This window comes from Hippoglossus stenolepis, chromosome 12, assembly GCF_022539355.2.
Source record: "Hippoglossus stenolepis isolate QCI-W04-F060 chromosome 12, HSTE1.2, whole genome shotgun sequence".
Lineage (NCBI taxonomy): Eukaryota > Metazoa > Chordata > Actinopteri > Pleuronectiformes > Pleuronectidae > Hippoglossus > Hippoglossus stenolepis.
The window spans coordinates 12,542,548-12,562,398 of record NC_061494.1 but is presented as its reverse complement, the minus strand read 5'-3'; the positions used below and the strand labels follow the sequence as shown (position 1 = coordinate 12,562,398).

At 40.0% G+C, this 19,851-nt stretch overlaps 5 protein-coding genes across 5 annotated transcripts; 3 read left to right on the top strand and 2 right to left on the bottom strand.

Moving 5' to 3' along the window:
- Positions 1–363: 363 nt before the first annotated feature.
- mtg1 (mitochondrial ribosome-associated GTPase 1) lies at positions 364–3,538 on the top strand. The gene is made up of 11 exons (XM_035172867.2): positions 364–610; positions 701–765; positions 1,245–1,349; positions 1,444–1,530; positions 1,632–1,688; positions 1,998–2,088; positions 2,174–2,235; positions 2,326–2,422; positions 2,534–2,615; positions 2,724–2,836; positions 3,141–3,538. The coding sequence occupies exons 1-11, from the start codon at positions 508–510 to the stop codon at positions 3,236–3,238; spliced, it is 960 nt and encodes a 319-aa protein (XP_035028758.1). The 5' UTR covers positions 364–507; the 3' UTR covers positions 3,239–3,538.
- sprn (shadow of prion protein) lies at positions 3,499–6,163 on the bottom strand. The gene is made up of 2 exons (XM_035172869.2): positions 5,794–6,163; positions 3,499–5,091 (listed from the first exon to the last, which is right to left on the bottom strand). Exon 2 carries the CDS (start codon positions 5,089–5,091, stop codon positions 4,624–4,626), a length of 468 nt encoding a protein of 155 aa, XP_035028760.1. The 5' UTR covers positions 5,794–6,163; the 3' UTR covers positions 3,499–4,623.
- Positions 6,164–6,887: 724 nt separating this feature from the next.
- Positions 6,888–11,206, top strand: echs1 (enoyl CoA hydratase, short chain, 1, mitochondrial). The gene is made up of 8 exons (XM_035172868.2): positions 6,888–7,097; positions 9,041–9,238; positions 9,345–9,472; positions 9,859–9,958; positions 10,073–10,177; positions 10,361–10,480; positions 10,575–10,642; positions 10,742–11,206. The coding sequence occupies exons 1-8, from the start codon at positions 6,998–7,000 to the stop codon at positions 10,805–10,807; spliced, it is 885 nt and encodes a 294-aa protein (XP_035028759.1). The 5' UTR covers positions 6,888–6,997; the 3' UTR covers positions 10,808–11,206.
- A 3,002-nt stretch (positions 11,207–14,208) lies between these two features.
- Positions 14,209–17,093, top strand: fuom (fucose mutarotase). The gene is made up of 6 exons (XM_035172870.2): positions 14,209–14,353; positions 14,503–14,571; positions 15,755–15,825; positions 16,321–16,419; positions 16,527–16,600; positions 16,893–17,093. The coding sequence occupies exons 1-6, from the start codon at positions 14,272–14,274 to the stop codon at positions 16,957–16,959; spliced, it is 462 nt and encodes a 153-aa protein (XP_035028761.1). The 5' UTR covers positions 14,209–14,271; the 3' UTR covers positions 16,960–17,093.
- Positions 17,094–17,712: 619 nt separating this feature from the next.
- On the bottom strand, positions 17,713–19,117 carry si:ch211-217g15.3 (uncharacterized protein LOC368914 homolog). Its single transcript, XM_035173059.1, has 4 exons — positions 18,974–19,117; positions 18,755–18,818; positions 18,551–18,588; positions 17,713–18,457 (listed from the first exon to the last, which is right to left on the bottom strand). Exons 1-4 carry the CDS (start codon positions 18,979–18,981, stop codon positions 17,848–17,850), a joined length of 720 nt encoding a protein of 239 aa, XP_035028950.1. The 5' UTR covers positions 18,982–19,117; the 3' UTR covers positions 17,713–17,847.
- Between the last annotated feature and the right edge of the window lie 734 nt (positions 19,118–19,851).

The window sequence follows — 19,851 nt, the reverse complement described above, 5'->3', positions numbered from 1 at the left end:
CACTCGGATCTGCAGTGATGTAAACATGACACCCACAATTTGTGTTGTCCTTCTGAGCTCACACTGTTAACACACCTGCAACGCTGTTTACCTTTAACTCCAAAAGTGTTTTGTGGACTCAAACACCTCCCCCACCCCTCCCGCGGCATAGTGGTAAGTAGATAATGAGTGACTTTTCATTTTTGGGTGAACTAACCCTTTAATTCATAACCTTTAAATATTTCTTTGGCCAACATTCTGCTGTCTGTGTTCCAGATAGTAATCAGAGTAATTCATTTTTTATCCTGAGGAGGGCAGACATGCGCCCATTAACCCATCACTGAAGGGGAAAAAAACAAGAAGAAGAAGTATAAGAGCGGAACAAAAGTCTGACGGTGGATTCTAGTCGGCGTGTAAACAGTGTAGCACACGAGCATGTCCAGTGCTTTCGCAGCTTGGAGGTTATTCAGATGTAGAATATTGAATGAAGACATTTCTGAAACTGAGGTGTAGTTTTCTCCAGGAGCCATGAAACTGTTCCACTGTCTCCGTCAAGTCGACAAGTTCAGATCCGTGTTTGACTTCGGCGGCCGGGAGGTGGCTCACTGGTTCCCCGGACACATGGCTAAAGGTGACAGCTTCTTTTAACAGGTCATCTCCACGATGTGTCGCATGTATGATAAATGTTAACAATAGTTTTTTATCATCTCACTGTTTGTAGGACTGAAGCAGATGAGAGCCAGTCTGAAGAAAGTGGACTGTATCATAGAAATACATGATGCCAGAATATCCTTTTTTTTTTTTTACAAACATTAGATTTATTAATAACTTTATTTAGATAGAACCTCTCTTAAAAACGTTGTGAAGTCAAAATTAAACAATTGTTACATTTTTGCACGAAAAATTCTAGTGATATTTTCTTCACGTTGCTTATGAGCAAAAGTGAAGTTTGATCAAGCTGAATGCATGTAAATAAAACTGTTAACAGAGCATGACAGTATTTAAAGCAGGTTGAAATGATGGTGTAAACTCCAAACTCTAATCAGCCTTTGTTTAATACTGTTTTTTGTTTATATGTTGCATACTCCAAATATTGTTTCAAATCAAATCATCCCTCTGCTAATTATGGCCAGGATTTATTGTAGCAAATAAAAGTCAGACACATTGCGCAGAGTCTCTAGTAGGAGCTGCATTAGCGTTAGTCCGACCGTGCTGCTGTTTACTGAAGATGTCAAATGCAAAGCTTTCTCTTTAACGTCAAGCACATCCCATTCTCTGGAAGGAACCCTTTGTTTCAGGAGACTCTTGACGTTAGGCCACATGTGCTCATTCTCAACAAGATGGACCTAGCGGATCTGACCAACAAGCAGGTAGAAATCCTTGCTGCTTTTTAATGTGAGTAATGTCAAATGTCATTAGCATCAAATTCAACACAAAAACAACATCCGTACCTTTACGCTGCAGAGGATCCTGAAGAAGCTAGAAAAAGATGGGGTGCAGAACGTTCTGTTCACAGACTGTTTGAAGCAGAGAGATGACAGCATCAAAAAGGTCGAGGTCATCATCGACTAAACATTTGCAGAATGTTAATATGAATTTAAATTCTGACCATGAATGTGTTATTCGTGTTTTTTCCCTTCTTCTCTCTGTAGTTGGTGCCGATGGTGCTGGAAATTGTAGGGATGGGACCACGTTTTAACAGAGATGAGGTATTTAATCAAATGTTTTAGTTCATTTCAACTTTGAATAAAATCACCTAAAGGCCAGTCGACAATTACACAGCCAATGCAGACAAACCTTCAACATTATTTCTTCTTTCTTATTGTACAAAATTACGAACGTATCTGCAATAAGATGAATAAGATATATGATGTATCTGTAAAAATAACAAGCCTTATCTTTTTTCTCAGTGGAGCTGAATTAACAAAGAATAATTTATTTCCAACTTTGTATTTAACAGGTTAAATCCCAATAAATCGTCTATTCTAACTTTTTACTTTTGTCATGAAAACTTTCAGAACCCAAATTACTGCCTGATGGTGATTGGAGTGCCCAATGTGGGGAAGTCGTCTCTTATTAACTCATTAAGGAGAACGAACTTGAAAAAAGGTATGTATCAGTAAAATAGTTGAGAGTTGTTGGACATTGATTTAGTATCAAACTTATTAATATTATGATTATACACCAATTCCAGGTCGTGCATCTCGAGTGGGTGGAGAGCCTGGTATAACTAAAGCGGTTCTGACTAGAATTCAGGTGAGCGTAGAAGCCATGTTTGTGGGTTTGTGTTCATGGCTTCATGTTATTGTGTATCTGTAAAGCATTCGCTTCAACCTTTGTCCTCAGGTGTGCGAGCGACCCATAATGCACCTGTTGGACACGCCAGGAGTCCTGCCTCCTAAGATCGAGAGTGTTGAGACAGGCATGAAGCTGGCTTTATGTGGTGAGATTCAGGAAACAGCTTTATGGACACTTTGTGTTCAGTGGAATATCTGTCGCATTTGTTTTTATTTGCTAAACAAAACTGAAGATATATTTTTCTTTCCTTCTCCAGGAACTATACTGGACCATTTAGTTGGTGAAGATGTGATTGCTGACTACTTACTCTTCTCTCTGAACAGGCAGGAGAAGTTCAGGTGTGAATTTTCTCTCTAAATCGTGACTGTCTGATGTTTCATGTGATCAGTGTGTTATCTTAAACTCATCACTGTGATTGTTTCCTGTATGTGTGTGTTCATGTGCAGTTACGTGGAAAAATACAGCCTCCCGGAGCCCAGTGATGACATCCAGCATGTTCTCAAACGCATCGCTGTAAAACTCAGAAAGACACAACGGGTCAAAGCCATTACTGGAGTTGGTAAGAAAATACTAATCCTACAGATTCTCCTGCTGCTTATCGAATCAGTCGCTGCTTTGTCAGTTCAATTGTGAATATAAAGTGACAGCCATCACCTGCAGCTGTCTGTGCAAATAACACTAACAGAGTAATCAGACTGACTTTTACAAAGGACCATATATAGGACTGGAAAGACGGCAAACAACTTGACAAGTCTATAGAAATGTCTGATGTCTATAGAAATATATGCATTTTCTCTTCAGTTTGACTGTATAACCAGCTTCGTAACTATGTATTTAAAATGTTTCTTCTTCGTTTCCCCCAGGCAACATCACAGTGACCATCCCGAACTACACAGCAGCAGCTTACGATTTCATCCGAGCTTTCAGGAAAGGAGAGCTGGGACGAGTAATATTGGACTGAGCTGAGCCGTTTAAAAACCAGACGACCAGAGACTGTTGCAGGATTTTGTCCTCAACCCGAAAGGATTCCTATTTAACCACAAAGGTGTCGTCCAGAAAATAGTGTCCCTCTCTGTCCTCATGTCTTTGACATTTTGAGGACGTGATAAATTCTCTTTTGTTCATCGATGATGTAAAAAAATCACCCACTGTGTCCTCTGTACAAAAATGATTTTTTTTCCGCTTTGCTTTTTGCACACGAGGAAGAAATCTGACATGGTGTAAACTGGATATTTATTAGCATAAAGACAGTGATAACAAATTCTTTTTTACTATGTACATAAGTGTAGTAGCATATAATATAGTGCACTTATAGATACGGAACAGTCTGTTGTAAAAAGCTCTTCTTGGATGATGGCCAGGCTCTGAAAAACGTCCAGAGACGTAACAGTGAGAGCAGCAGTTTGTTCTCGATTGTTTCTCCGACCACGACGTGGTTCACACACAGGTCTGAGGAATGATTTCAGTGATGCAGTATAAAAGGGTGTGAATCGCAAAATGATTTGAGGTGATTGAAGCAAAAGGCTGTTTAGCTTTCCCTGTATACAGTACTCTATGTTATTGTGGAGAATGGTCTTTACAGCCGCATTAGTGACCACTACTGCAAATCATTCCGATTGCTAAGAGAGATTTTGCAGAAGAGATGCAGTAAAATAACATTTTGCTGGTTGAACTGCCAAATTGAGAAATATACAAATTTTCCACTCTAAAAACAAAAGGTCCAGTTTTAATGCTGGTGAAAAAGTTTGAGGAATTACTAAATACTTTAGTGTTTTACACAAACTGCTGCACGTCCTATTTTTCTACCCAAATCTGCTAATACATGAAAATAATTTACCTCAGTTTTGCACAGCAGCGATCGTGGTCACTCACTTTGCATTTTCTTTATTTAGTTTAAGAAAATAAAGATTTTGTTTTAGATATGTTTGGCAGTACAGTTAAAACTGGTGACCAGTATTCTAGTGAACAACTTTTCTTTAATTCGATACAGGGATCAAGATTTTGTAGATAATTATTTTTAAGTTTGACCCTAATCTCACTCACAGACTCAATACATTTGACCAAAGTGCACTGTTTGACTGGTGAAATGTCACAATGAATAATACCGTGCTGGTTATGTACATCTGTCCATTGGTATAGAGGATCATATGCTTAGAAACATACAGTACAAAGATGTTTATTTTTTTCTTTCGGGATCATGTTGTCCTTTCAGCACTGGGTTACGACTCTCACTGGTCTTCCCAGCGCAGGTTCCAGTCAGTCCTGCACATTATAGTCAGATCCAGAACAGAGGCTCAGTCCTAAACCAAATCAGGAAGTTATCTTTAAAAAAAAACACGTGAACATCTACAGTATACTGTCCAGTAACAGCCCATATTTGGGGGAAAACGTTGCTATAATGATAGAAACCAGCTGAGAGAGTGAAGATCCATTTTGAGTGGTGCCTGACATTTGTGCATAAAAGTTATTGGTCCTGTTGAAGAAATCCAGGTCATCATCTGAGATGTCGGCGTTGCTGCGGCGGTAGGCAGAGGCGTACCATTTGTCTGCACTCAAAGCCACGGCAGCCCCTGCTGCGGCCGCACTTGCCACCCTCACCGGAGAGGTTCGCCCCCCCACCCTGAAGCGAGAGCGGTTCCCACCGTAGGCGCCTCCTGCCCGGTGACTCCCCGCTGTGGAGCTGCGGGAGTGGGAGCCTCGGGAGGAGCCCCGGGACCCCCCACGACCGCCCTTGGACAGAGCGGGCTCACACAGGAACGCAGCGAGCAGAAGAAACGTCCAGAATGTAGCAACCACCTGGTTCATTCCTGACATCTGTGCACAGGAAAGAAGACGTAATGAAGCAGAGAAGCACATTTTATACTTAACTGTGTTGGTGATGCTGCACCTTTAAAGAGGAAAAAAAAAAATTATGCATTTATCTTTATCCTTGAAGATTTCACTGAACAGCTGATGCCAATTTTTCTATTCACTGATCAATTATGTCTAAGAATTTTGGAATATAACCGTCCTCTAACAGCACAGAGGAACCCAGATTACTGCTGCTCAATAAATGAGAGACGTCCTCATAGTGTTCAGTGTTATTGTATGGATCATCATGTCTTCTATGTAAATATCCCTTCTCTGTGTAAGTAGGTCAGTTTATAAAAAGGGAATATGCTCAGCAGAGAAACCAGCCTTCATCCAGTAGACATGAAATAACATCATATATGGTTGATTATGAATTAAAGGAACAGGGTGCTATATTTCCCAGTGGTTACAGTAGAAATGCCTTGTTGAGGTCCAGCAGGTAACTGAGATATTTTCATATTTGCAGATATGTTTTAAATCACAGTTTTTTATGAATGCACGGACAAGGCAAATGCATGATGTTCGTCTGACTGCATCCTAATAAATGAGCCTGACTGCATCCTCATAAATGAGCCTGTGCGCTGTCGAGATGTAGCCAGGAGGAATCCCACCATTTTAAAAGACATGCACAGTTCCTACATGTAAATAACGATGGTTGGTGTTTACCTTGTCCCCGAGTGTTGTTGTCCTTGTTTATGTTTTGGCACAAGCAGGAGAGAGAAGAGGCGAGTATCACGAACGATGGATGCAGGCTCGTTCATGCGGATGACTGTGGGAACGCGCTGCGCGCTCACCGGGGAGAACATCAGATTCTGTGGTACAGTCAGATGGGGACGGGCCTTGTTCAAAGATCCTTGTTATTTAATGTCGGTTGGAATTTTTTTTTTTATATCAAGTTTGTCAATATTATTCTCCATCTTAATTACAGTGAGGTAATCAGATTAACTTAATGAGGATAACATGTTGATGTGTGAGCTCTTCACATCATCATGAATATTCAAGGGAATATATAAAGTATATATATATATATAGGATGAATTTTCACTTGATATTGAACACCCGATATTATAGCATAATGTCAACATAATATAATATACCAATATTGTTGATTTTACCAGGATGTGCAATAATTCAAATTTGAAAATTGTCATTGTAAAAATATCAGATGATAAGTATTTATCAGTGATCTCTGAGTAATTGTCCTGGATTCAACCATTAAAAAAGACTATTTAAACAATACCAAATATTTTTATGATGATGATGATGATGATAATGATTTATGCCACCTCATCAAAACCCCCAACAAAGAGGACACAGGAGGAAATTATACTAAGGTTGTTGATTTTACCAGGATGTAAAAAAGTAAAGTGTTCAAATTTGAATAAGATTGTATAAAATAAAATGTAAAAATATCAGATGATTAGTATTTATCTGTGATATTTGAATAATTTCCCTGGATTCAAGAATAAAAAAAATTACTATTTAAACGATAACAAATAATTTGATAATGATGAGGATGTGTATGATGATGATTATTATTATTAGTAGTAGTAGTAGTAGTTAATACATTAACATGACACCTCATCAGAAATACCAACACATGCAGGACACAGGAGGAAATTTATCATTGCTTTTTTGTCATCATCATCCTGTGTATTAATATTATTACCATTACTAGTAGTAGTAGTAATATTATGGCAAGTCCTCCCTGTTTTACCCTCGGCAGACATCAGGTGGCGACACCGTGCCGCCCCATGAATGACCCCACCGGAGAAGAAGACGCAGCAGGAAGCAGCAGCAGCAGCAGCAGCCACAGATCCAGGAGCAGCAGCAGCAATATTATTGACACCAGATCCTCGTCTCTGTCACCATGGCGTTCCTCTGCAGAAGTGCCGCGGTGCTCCTGAAGCCCTGCAGCCGAGCTCCGGCCGCCATGAGCGGCCTGTCCGCCGCCCGGCTCTACAGCTCAGGTGAGGGGGTGGAGAGAGAGGACCCGGGGTCAGTCTCCATGTTACTGCTGCTCCAATGTCAAGACAACATGCGCCACCACTGTGGGACGAATGTGCAGCAGCAGCACTGTTAACTTCATCTTGTTTGACTGTGTTATGACCTGAGGACCAGTCAGTGTAAAGATCAGTTCCACCCTGAAATAGTATTTACACTCCTAACACATAGATCACGTGTGGAATTTGGAGGGGGTGTGGTTTATTTATGTATTTCAGACCTCAAAACAATTCAGGGGAAGAAAGACATTTTCAAAACTAATATAATACAGAATATAAAACGAAACAATAAAATCCTGAATCTACCATATAAGCAGAACAGTGACATATTATTTTGCATTGATGATCAAGAGTCAAGCTTGTTCTTTAATTCTTATGTGTTTCACTGTTGTTGCCGATTTTCATCTGACAAACCTGGAGAAGTAGGTACAGACCATCTAATGAACGTTAATCATGATTTCTATATTGGTTACACAGAGCACTTTAAAATAATAATTTTCATTTTATGTAGCACCAAGCTCTGGATTCATCTTATTGTAATTTTGTGGCTTTTTGTAAACCCCTGCAGGCCGAGCTTAGTTTCAAGCTTGACACACAAATTAAATGAATCATTCATTCGTTCAAAACTCAGTTGGCTTGGCTGTCATAAACTGTGGATATCTGAGCAGGTTCCTCAATCTCATAAATCACCTTCAGAGAGTTTCACCTAAACACCTGGTCAAGTCTTGAAGCTTTGATTTAGAGTTCTCTGGAGACAGATGTTTGTCGTTCTACATAGAAATTCTACAAAATCTTGGAGAAGCCAAAATAAATGTTACTGTTTTTTGTACCTTTGCCTTACAAGATGTATCAGTGACGTCCATGGTCTCTGTTAAGCCTGCACACGATTAGTGTTGATCCTTCACCTTTTCTTCAATGATTAGCCAGGACTTCACCTTTCCTTGTGAAACCAACGTTTCTGACACATCTTTGGTGACCCATCACCTGGGTGAAAGGCTACACCACCAACCCAGGAAGCCGTTGTCACGTCGACAGATCGCAGGGTCTAAAACTCTGGAAAAGCACAGACATTAGTTTTCTCTAAAAGGCTTGAAAAGGCATTAAAATGTATTGAATTGAAATTATAATAGTCCTTAATATTGTCTGTCACTTTCCATAGGCAGTAATATGTAATATAAAATGTAATTTTATCTATAGCTAGAAGGTTTAAATGAACTTCAGTGAATCATGTCAACCAAGTCATTTTTCATGGGTTAAATCTACCTTATGTCTCTTACACAAGCCCAGGTTGGTTAAAAAATCATATGCTAATAAATAATTTCTTACTGGTTTTCTTTTCTTATACAGGGTTTCCGTGGGGTCTTAAAAAGTCTAAAATGTTATCATTTGAATTTAAAATATGTTACAATATTATGTGCTATGTCTTGAATACAATTTGTTAGGTCTTAATTACGTTAATATTTATTTAAAGCTACTTCTGTCATGCTTTGAAATCAGCCTTATTTTTTAAGGGAAATGTTTGGGCATGCATAGTTAGTGTTGTAACATCTTTGTGTGTTGCAGTTGTTTTTCAACGATGCACTTATCTGCACGCTGTAATAGAACTGCAAACAAGACCCACGTGGAACTGATAACTGAACACCTCAGTCACAATTTATCTCAGTACGCTGGGCTCGGCTGCAGGGAACACTATGGATACCAACTGTCTCCGTATGTAGTTTGAGAGATATTGTTTCGAGGTTTATTCTCTACTGGGCTACTTCACCTTATCTTCAATTATGGGGAAGTGTATTCAATTTCATTCATTACTGTTTTAAAAAAATCTTTGCTGAAACCCTGTTATACTTAGAATTAAATTGCCTCCCATTGGTTATTAAAAATGCTAAAGTGTTTGTTCCTCCTTCACACAGGCGGTCAGTATGAGTATATTCTGGTGGATAAGCGAGGTGAGAAGAACAACGTGGGTTTCATCCAGCTGAACCGGCCGAAGGCTCTCAACGCTCTGTGTGATGGGCTGATGACGGAGTTGGGACGGGCCCTGGACTCTTTCGAAGCTGACGGAGATGTCGGAGCTATCGTTATCACCGGTAGTGACCGAGCCTTTGCTGGTGAGGGAACCAAGTGGTTGTTTTTAAAAATACTGCAAGAGAAGGTAGAATAATCTGTTCACGGTGATGTGTCAGCGGTAAACCTGACGTTTTGTTTTTTTTTCAGCTGGAGCGGACATTAAAGAGATGCAGAATCGGACCTTCCAGGAATGTTATGGTGGAAACTTCCTGGCTCATTGGAACAGGGTGTCCACAGTGAGGAAACCTGTCATTGCAGCTGTCAATGGATTTGCTGTGAGTGTCCATTTTTTACATTTTGTTTATATTTTCAACTGAGGTGAGGTAGTGTGATTTATGACATATAAGACATTTAAATGACAATAAAAACCTTTCAAAGCTACAGAATAAAAATGAGTAAGAAAACAAAAACCCACCATTTGTTCCAGAAAACAGTAGAAATTGAGCCCAGTTCCATAAGAGTAATTATTATAATTTTTCCTTCATGTAACTGAAGAGTAGACCTAAAAGACATGGGCATCCACATACTTTTGACTATATTGCTTTTACCAATCATGCACAGTATTTTATCAGTTCAAGATTCAAAAATTTAAATGTGGTATGAAACGATGAAAATACATCTCATTCACTTCCTCCGTGTTTGACTCTGTTCTCCTGTTCAGCTGGGTGGAGGCTGCGAGCTGGCCATGATGTGTGACATCATCTACGCCGGAGAGAAGGCGCAGTTCGGCCAACCAGAGATCCTGTTGGGGACCATTCCTGGTAAAAACTAAATTATATCGCCTTTCTTTCCGTGTTCACACTTCACTTCCTCAAACTAAGGTTACCAGATTCTTGCTGTCGGTGCAGCTGTTTATCACGTCTGTCTGCCTGCAGGGGCCGGAGGCACCCAGCGCCTGACTCGTGCGGTGGGCAAGTCCCTGGCGATGGAAATGGTTCTAACAGGAGACAAGGTCAACGCTCAAGAAGCCAAGCAATCAGGTAACAGCAGTGATAGAAAGTAACTAAGTACTGTACTACTACTGAAAGTAGAGTTTTGAGGCACTTGTACTTAATTGAATTTTTAGGTTATTGTATTGACACCTTACTTAAGTAAATAATGATCATAGACATTCATCTGACTAAAGATGGTATATGATGTTTCATTCGCTTCTCTTTCCTCAGGTTTAGTGAGTAAAGTTTATCCTGTGGACCAGCTGGTGTCTGAAGCTGTTAAATGTGGGGAAAAAATTGCAGCCAACTCCAAACTGGTCTCTTCTATGGCTAAAGAGGCTGTTAACGCAGGTGTGTAAAGTTTGTGTAAAAAGTTGGATATTTCAAACTGTATTTGACTGAATAAGTTTGTTTTGACTGACTTGTTCCTCTTGTGTCACTGAAGCTTTTGAGCTGACTTTGGCTGAGGGGAACCGTTTGGAAAAGCGCTTATTCCACTCCACCTTTGCTACGGTAAGTAGAAGAGCCCACCCGACAACGAGAGAGGACTGTAGACTCTGCTTTTGACAGTGCGCTCATGGTGTGTGCGTTTGTGTGTGTGTTTCCCTGCAGGATGATCGCAAAGAAGGCATGACGGCTTTTGTGGAGAAGAGAAAGGCAGATTTCCAGGACAATTAGAAGAGCTCGGATGAAGAGCTCAGCCAAGAAGACTCAGATCCTGATATTATTGGGTCATTATCTTTTCCACAACAACTTGAATGATGCAAAACACCTGACTGTGGTGGAACATGTCTGTATGAATTTGGATCTGACACTGATTGAGAGCACAGCAGTGTCTTCGTCGTCACAGTGAAGCTGCTGCTGAGGCTCAGTATAAATCAGATGGAGTTGAGGTGCAGTGGGTGTGTATGTGAACACTATATGATAACCGTGTTATAGTCAGTGTGTCATAGGAGGAATCTGCTGATGACTTGTACTGACTTTGCCTTTTTCCTTTTGTCAAATGTTTGTCTTCATTTTGTAGGCAGACGTTTTCCATGTGTACATTTTACGAATAAAGCTCTAGATTGGTTTTCATCACTGCAGCTATGGACCTCTGATTACACAGACACACTGCTTATACTCATATAGACTGTCAATTGCTACAGCTCCTCTTTTCAGCCTCTGTCTGAAATAATATACAATACAAATGTGGAGCTTGTGATGTCATGTGACATCACAGTGCCCTGGAAGTTTTGGCTGGATGACTGACGAGGTGTTTCAGGAGCTTCAGGACCAGTTTTTTTCTGTACAGAAGAGAAGCTCCCTTTACAGTGAGCTTTTTAACTTTGCACACCTTATAAAACCTACACAACACATGAGAGGAAAAAGCTGAGTACGTCTCCTTTCAAGTAATTGGGCTGTTCCTTACACATGTAATAAGATGGGGTTGCACATAATTCTCCTTTTGAGGCTGATCTCTAACAGTGTCTATGAAACATACATGAAATGCAGTAAATAGTGTCGGCTCCATATCAAAAACTGATGCACTCAACAAGTGGATTCAGTTTAGCCAGCAGTGTGTACTTCACACCAGTAGGTGGGGCTCTTGTGTTGTTACACACTTAGGCACAAGTGCAGAAAATAATGACTTAGCCTGTTGCATTGAAATGCTCCAGGTCGTCTGCACATGAGCACTTGACTTAATGCTACTGAGAATGAATTGACACTTTCAACGTCAAGTAAGTAAAATAATGTCAGAAAAAACAGACAGGTAGTGGAAAACATTTCAGTTTTCTGTATTTCACTCATTAAAATAAAGTGACATTTTGCCACATGTACAAACTTGTTTTAGAGATCAATAAATGGCAGAAAGCTTAAAAAATATATCTGTAAGCATGATTTGCTAATGCCCATGGTGTGTTCATCACCTATATCCAATTGAAATAATCAGTAACACATAAAACCATATTTTAGACTTGAAAGAGAAACAGCAGAACAAATGTGGTTAATGAGCTCTTTCTTGTGCCGCTCCAATCATCGCAGGGCTCCTTCTTCTCTGTGTGATCTTCACACGGCGGCTCCCCCATATTTTCACAAGGCCGTGTCCTAATTGAATTTTATTTTCATTCAATATTCCCCCTGGAGCTCAGTTTCTTGTCAGCTCCTTGGAACAAAACTTTAAAAAGAAGGAGGAGGGAAAAAAAAAAACGTGTCTCCTCGGTCCCACAAAAGTGCACAGAAGCTTCTCTCTGAGGCTGTAGCGAAAGGTCAAAATAATAAATGTAGACTCAATTGAGGCTCTGCAGACACACAAAGGGGGCAAAACGCTACATTTTGGCAGCGCAGACCCTCATGGCGTGATAAACTCATTTAAAGAAGCTGGGATAAAGAGAAAGCAGCATGGGTCCACAGGGGGAGAAAGAGGCTTTCAGTCCAGCAGACAGGCCTGGCTCCAGCAGGCGTCTTTTCTCCGGCCCTGGCTGCCGACTCCCATCCCTCTGCAAAACATCACCCATATTCCTGCCTGTGTTCCTCCTGCAGCCAGTTCATTCTATATCAGGAAGCTGCAACATAAACATCCATCCTGTTTTACTGGCAACAGCTCACTATAAAGGTTAAATAGATTTTTTTTTCCCTATAGCAAAGGATTTTTTTGCAATGTGATGTGCACAATTAGCAGAAAACAATGTTTTTAAATGGCTCAGCACAAAACACAATCACACGTGTTACAGTTGAATATAGAGTAAAAAAGATTGCAGGCCTGGAATGTAAAATATTATGAGCGTGTATAGTTGGAATTTGCAATAAAAGTACCAGCATATTTCTGCAGTTTATTATTACCAGCAGCTGAATGCAGGTTGTAAATTCAGTATAGGCCCACACGCCTGCAGTGCTACACTGTGGCTTGACTTTCTCTTAAAGCCCTTTTTATATGCAGATGTCCTGCTTTTTTTTTTGCTTCTTTCTTTTCTTTTCTTTTTCTCAACCAGGATCTGCGGCCATGGAAAAAAAGGATTCCTCAGCATTTTTTCTACCATTCAGCTAAGAGTTGTTTCTCTGGCTCGGATGAAGTGAGTGGTTTTCATCAGACAAATATTTTCATTATCTCACATTCTTGGCAGCAGGGACCGTATCGAAACGAAACGTTCACCGGTGTCTGCTCTGAATTATGCCCACCCAAGGGTGTCAGAAACAACACAGAGCGAAGATTTACCGACTATACAGCCTGTCGTACTAATGACACAACACTATTTCTTAGATTCAGGCAGGCTACCATAGCATTAAATTACTTTACTGAGTCTATTTGCTGAAGTGATTATGAATATATAACTTTTTTGTTTATAATCTAACGTTTTTATGATAAAAAAACTATTATAAAACAATTATACTGAATTAATTACTTTTTTGTGATATATAATATAATATTTTGTAATATTGTGATGTATACTATAATGTTTGTGTGATATATATGTATTCAATATATGTATTCAATATATATGTATATTTACATATCAATCAATCATATACATACATATTAATACTCTATATACTATACTATACAAAATATTATACATGTATATTTATATATATAAATATATACTTAAAATAATATATATGTATTTCATACATACATTTACATATAAAAGTAGGCTATATATTAGATCATTAGTTGAACAAATATAAATGATATATTATGTTAATTATATCTAATGATTAAATGATTTTCATTTAAAAATAATCCAAATAAAATAAATTATATCAAATTCAATTTATCTATGTTACAAAGCTTGCAGAGTGACAGTTTAATGTGTTAAGTGATGGTTTAATTCAATTTTAAGTTTGAGAAAGGGACTAACCAATCAAATTAAGGTCCTTTGTCACATGACTTGTTTACAAAGATGACGAAGTTAAGATATATTTCTTGACAAAAAAAAACCCTCCGTCCGACAGAAACCTGAAACAGTGTAAAATGCAGCTTTAACCCCAGAAATATTATCACGACAATACGCATGCGCAGAACTGAGCCCGTGAATAGTTAATTGTTTTTAATTACAGGCTAATTGAATTACCTGCGTGTGTTTGTGGAGTTAAACAAAGCAGGAAGTAGACTGGAGGGACTGCTCTCGCTTCTCCTCAGCACTGTTCTCCTCTCTGACAACATGGTGTTGATAGGAATCCCCTCCGTGCTCTCACCTGAGCTGCTCTACACTCTGGCTCTCATGGGCCACGGGGACGAACTGGGTATGACTCTGAATTATGTTGTTGATGTGGACCATCTTTTATCTTATCTTATCTTAGTCATCACCAGTGTATAGACTGATCCAAGCTCAGGTCAACACACAGGATCAGACTTATTTCAGTGGCTCAACGTCTTTTCTTTTCTCTTTCAGTTCTGGCTGATGCTAATTTCCCAGCATCCTCCATCTGTGCCTGTGGCCCCAAAGAGATAAGAGCTGACGGTATGAAAACACACGTGTCTGTCAATATAAGTGTTGTGTGAGTGTGTGGAGCTGCAGGAACTAATCTTCAAAACAGGAAATAGGTAAGCATTGACCCTTCCGGTTCCGTGTTTTATTTTTTTATTTTTTTTATTGAACCATTTTCAAATGTACAAACAATATGTAATTTTTTAAAGGTGTAGGTCTATAGGTTCATGAAAAGCAGGAGGCAAGACCGACATGGAACTGAAATATTATCAGGCATAAGAAAGAAAGTTATCATTAATACAATAAATAAATCATAATAAAGTTACGATTAAAAGGGCTAGGGCCAGTTTACGAAAGCTTGTTCTTCAATCATTTAAATAATTCCATTGCACAGAAATTTATTATGAAAATATTAAAGCTAGGGTTGGTAATCCTGGAAATGTGGAGCACCATAATGTCAGGCTTCACTTTGAAAAAATGCAAACTATTCATCCCACTCCCTCCCACCTGCCCTTTCGTCAAATCTCAGCCCCCAAAACACATGAATGCGCGCTGGCTGACGACAGTTTGAGGCCGACTTCTCTGTGACGCTCTCACAAACTTCTGCCTATCGTCTCTGCTTCAGTGGTGTGTGTCCTTCCACCGTTCGGTTAGTCACAGTTCGGTTCGTGACAGATGGGTACACTGACAAATCATTACATTCAGTCAACTTTATTTATTGATGGCTATCGGGACGTGAAGCGAATTTCAACAAGTACGATAAAAGGTGTTTCAGAAACAACTCACCAACCCTACCTTTAAATCTGGCTTTAAATCTGGCTTTTATGTGCTTGGACTTCAGAACATACAATTTCCCAGGGATCAGAATGATAGTAATCAGAAAGTTGTTTTTGAAATTGTCCATGTCGAGTCCATAAATACTGTCCTTTTTAGAGAAGGGGTCAAGTTGGAACTTCTTGAGGGAAAAGCCTCTCATTAACATCCAGCCACAGAACTTCAGAATACACGCATTGGAATCCTCACCACAAAGTATTTTGCTAGACTTTTGTTTTGTTTTGTCAGAGAGCTTATTATCAAATCTATGGAGAAAGCCTATTTGTTTTCTGTTGAGGGAACCAGGGTGATGCTAACTTCTGGGCTGAGTTATTCAAAACACATCATCCCTGCAGCCTTCTGTTTTAAGTTGTTTTTCCAACTGTGTCTGATCTTCATGTAGGTTTGGGAATCCCACAGCTTTTGAAGGCCATTTTGAAGCTGTTGCCCCTGGACACCTACGTCCCCTTTTCGGTACAGTACTCGTCTATGTAATGATTCCAGAAATCTGTCTGTATGTGGAATGCATATCTCGAGAACCGTACACCTCATTGTCCTCAAATTTGGCCCAAGGAAGTGCAGTGTGTTCAACTTTTGTATAAACAGGCGACCAGCGCTCCGTTGCAGCTTAAGTAATGTTGTCGTTCACCACAACTGATTCTTCAGTTTGTGGCTCTGCGTACTGAATCAAGATTCACTGAACTTTGAATAGACAGGTGTGGAGCAGCTTCAGGGTTCTGCAGACTGACACCTGTCGTCAGTCTTCACTCGCTGCGGCTCAATTACTGCATTTTCAGAAAGAAAGCTGCAACCAACATTCCCACAGCTTACATTCCAAACAGACGTGTTTAGAACAGGCACTGCACTAGTAAACCTAAACTGAGCTGTGTCTTCCTGTTATCGGCCATATAACAATATTTTCTGCTGGATGATGTTGCTGTCTTCTAAAATGTAAATGTGTTTCACCAGGCTGCAGTCATGGATCTGGTGGACAGTGACAAACGGAGAGGTTTACCTGTGCCTGAGTGGTACACCTACCAAGGGCTCCTGATTGAGGCTGGGTCTCAGGTGAAACTGCCAGTCCACCTAATTATTGAAGAATTCAGTGAGTAACTCAACGAAACTGTGCGTCTGTTAGATTGATGACTCGTCTGTTGATTCCTCTTTGTACACAGACTCCTCTTGAGAAGGTGGAGAGGTTTGCTTTCTATGAACGAGCCAAGAAAGCCTACGCTGTTGTAGCGACAGGGTGTGTATTTTCTCTGCCTACATTTCAATATTAGTGCGGAATATTTCATACTGTCTGAAAAAAAGAATACGAAAGCATTTGTCACTGTGTAAAAGTTCAGGGACATTCTCCACTGGAGAAACATTTGCCATCTTTTAATTTGTCTTGTAAACCAGCTTCTTAATTCACTATATATGAATTTCTGGATAAATATCACATTCAGCTGCTTACTCAACCAGGAAAGATTTTTGTAAATGTGTATAAATATGCAGCTGATATATTACAAACATTTCCCTCTGCTCTGTCTACATAGGGAAACCGCACTTTATGGAAACTTGATACTGAAGAAGGGGGTCATTCCTGATGAGCTGCTTCAGTGATGCACATATTTTTAAGTGGCATGGTTGAATGCCACCGTGCTCTCCCACACACAGCCAGAGACAAGGCTGTTGCTTTTCAGCATTTTATTACCACATACACGTGAACAAACATAAATAAACTAACTTAAAGGGTCTAGCTTTGCAGCTCAGTCCTTTCTGGTTTCTCTCCTGTGTCTCTTCTCCCGTGTGTGTCTCTGTGACTGTCCTCTCGAGGCAGCCCAGTCGCTGCCTTTTAAACTTGAGGATCAATCAGCTAACAGCTCTCACCTCTGCTGATTTATCCTCTGTGGTGCTCTCCCAGCCCCCTCACCTCCACAATGACCTAATGACGAGTTCAGCCCAGTGGTGGATCTAGGATTTTTCTAAATCAGGAGCTGTAAGGGGGCCATCATTTACACAGAGGGGCCAGATACAGGTGCAGCATCCATGCACATTCCTGATTCAGTAAGATGCACATTAGCTCTATAGCTAAGCCACACATCCCTGAATATATTCGTGAAATTTGTTCCTTGTTCAAGTTCATTGTGTACTTAAAAAAAAGCTTTAAAAAAATATATTCTTAACAAATTGTTGTATTATTATAATTGTAAGTAAGTGAGGTTATAATCAGATTTCAGCTGGGGCCAGTGCCCCCTGAACCAACCCCCGGTTCAGCCACAACAAGGGAAAATCAGGAGAGAGATTTTAGTTTTGTTCCATTTCCAGTGGCTGTGGATTTAAAACTATTTATTCTTGTTATTTGTCATTAATACAATGAATATGATCTGATTAATTTCCAGTTTACCACGAAACACTGAAAGTCGTACATGTTTGAAAGTGTATTTATCACCAACATACAAATAATAGACACTGACATAAATATATCATCAGTGTGTGGTTGTTGAACAATCACATGTGGTACAGATCATCCAAATCTTCCTCTGGTTCACTGTGCTTCCTCTGATACGGCAAATCAACAGGAGCATCAGATTCAGCAGCATCTTGGTAAAGAGCCGGCTGCTGGTGGTCTTTGTGATACAGGTCGTCCATGTCCTCCTCTGGTTGGAGGTGAAGTCTGACCTGTCTTCCTCCCATGACATCAAGTCTCAGCGGCTCCATGTGCACTAGCCAGCGCTGGTCGTCACGATGATACAGGTCGTCCTTGTCCTCCTCTGGTTCTGAGTGAGCGACATGGGTCCATACACCAGCTTTGCTCTCGACCTGCTCAGCTTCCTGTGAGGCCACCTCTCTGAAAACAGGGTGGTCGATGTCGTCCCTATCCTCCTCTGGTTCGTCGTACGACATGTCGGCAACAGGGAGGACGTCCTGGTTAGGGATCTGGTCTTTGAGGAGATGGTGCAGCTCATCCAGGTCTTCTTCGGCCTGCAGGGGCCGTTCCCTGCCCGCCATGCTCTTCCAAATCTTCATCCTGGGGTCGATGTCGTAGTCAGTCTCGTCCAGGTCCTCAGGAGGTTCCACTTCCACTCCCCAGGACATCTTTCCTTTGTCATCCATGGACCTGAAATAAACATCACGCAACTTCAGTCTGCGTCGCCTCAGTCCAAGAGAAGATTATTCACTTTCGTGTTAGTTAAAGGAAATTGAAACTTACATAACTGTATCCTGGAATGCAGCATCTGTAAGTTTATTCTGAGAAAAGAGCACAAATGTTACGCAACTGCTGTCCGAATACAAGTTAGCGGTCATACAGACATGCTGGTCATTTCAAACTCATCAGGAATAATTTATCATGAAATATGAAGCAGTGGAGTTCACGGTGTTATACTGAGGACAGCCAAGAGTCATCTACACATACCCCCGGTTTATATGGCTTCGCTGTGATGCCAAGAATCAGGGAGACACAGACTAGTAGAGAAAACCTGCAAGTGAAAAGCCTCAGGGTTAATGTCCAGATTCCCAATCAACAAGACATTACAAAGGTGATCATTGTCTAGTCAAACAAACAAACCCTTAAAACCAGGCTATACAGCGTTGACAGTCAGAAACCACTTGAGGCCATGTGTTGTTTTCCTACCTGAACATGGTGTCTCTCTTTCTGCCTTCAGCTCAATGTTTTGGCTCCGGACAAAAATAAATTCTGACTTCTCTTCATTGACGCACGGGACCAAAGTTCCACCTATAAAGCAGTTAAGAATTTCCTGACCTTTGTATCCTCGGAACACGGGAGCGTCAGCTGTGATTCATCTTTCTTTATCTCGGTTGTGACACTTTTATCGTTCATTCATTCCTGGGGACACTTTTTTTTTTTTTTAATAAGCAACAAACATCTAGTCTCTGTTATTCTGCTTTACAGAAATGTACTGAACCTGCTCCCAACTCTTTAAATGTGCATACATTAATTGAGTGAATGAGTCTATTGTTTCATATAATTATAATTAGCATATTTAACTTTCTGCTTTGGATTATTTTTATGTAATTGATGTATTAATGATTACTATTTTAATTATTTTATTATAATCATTTAGATTTGTACTTTCCAATCAGTAAAGGCAAAATGTCCCAAAAATATATATTACTATGAGGCAACAATGCACATGTTCCTCACTTTGGCTTTAACAGGAATCTTCTCAGATGCAGAAAAGACTCTCCTGCATGTGAACAGCTTCAACCACTTGAAATGACTAATTACCCTCCATATGTACATATGTGTGTATATATATATATATACAAACCCACTAGGAGGACTGATTGAAGGCAGATGATCATATGATCTTACTGCCAGGCACAACTCTAGGTCCATGCCAAGATCCTATCACACTGTAAAACTCACAGTTTCAGATTCATACGTTGTTTAAGTTGAAACTCAACTTTATAAATATTTTTTTCTGATATGCAGCCAAGACAGAAATCGATTTAACTCTGAGGCTATGTTAAACGCGTGTAAGTTGATAA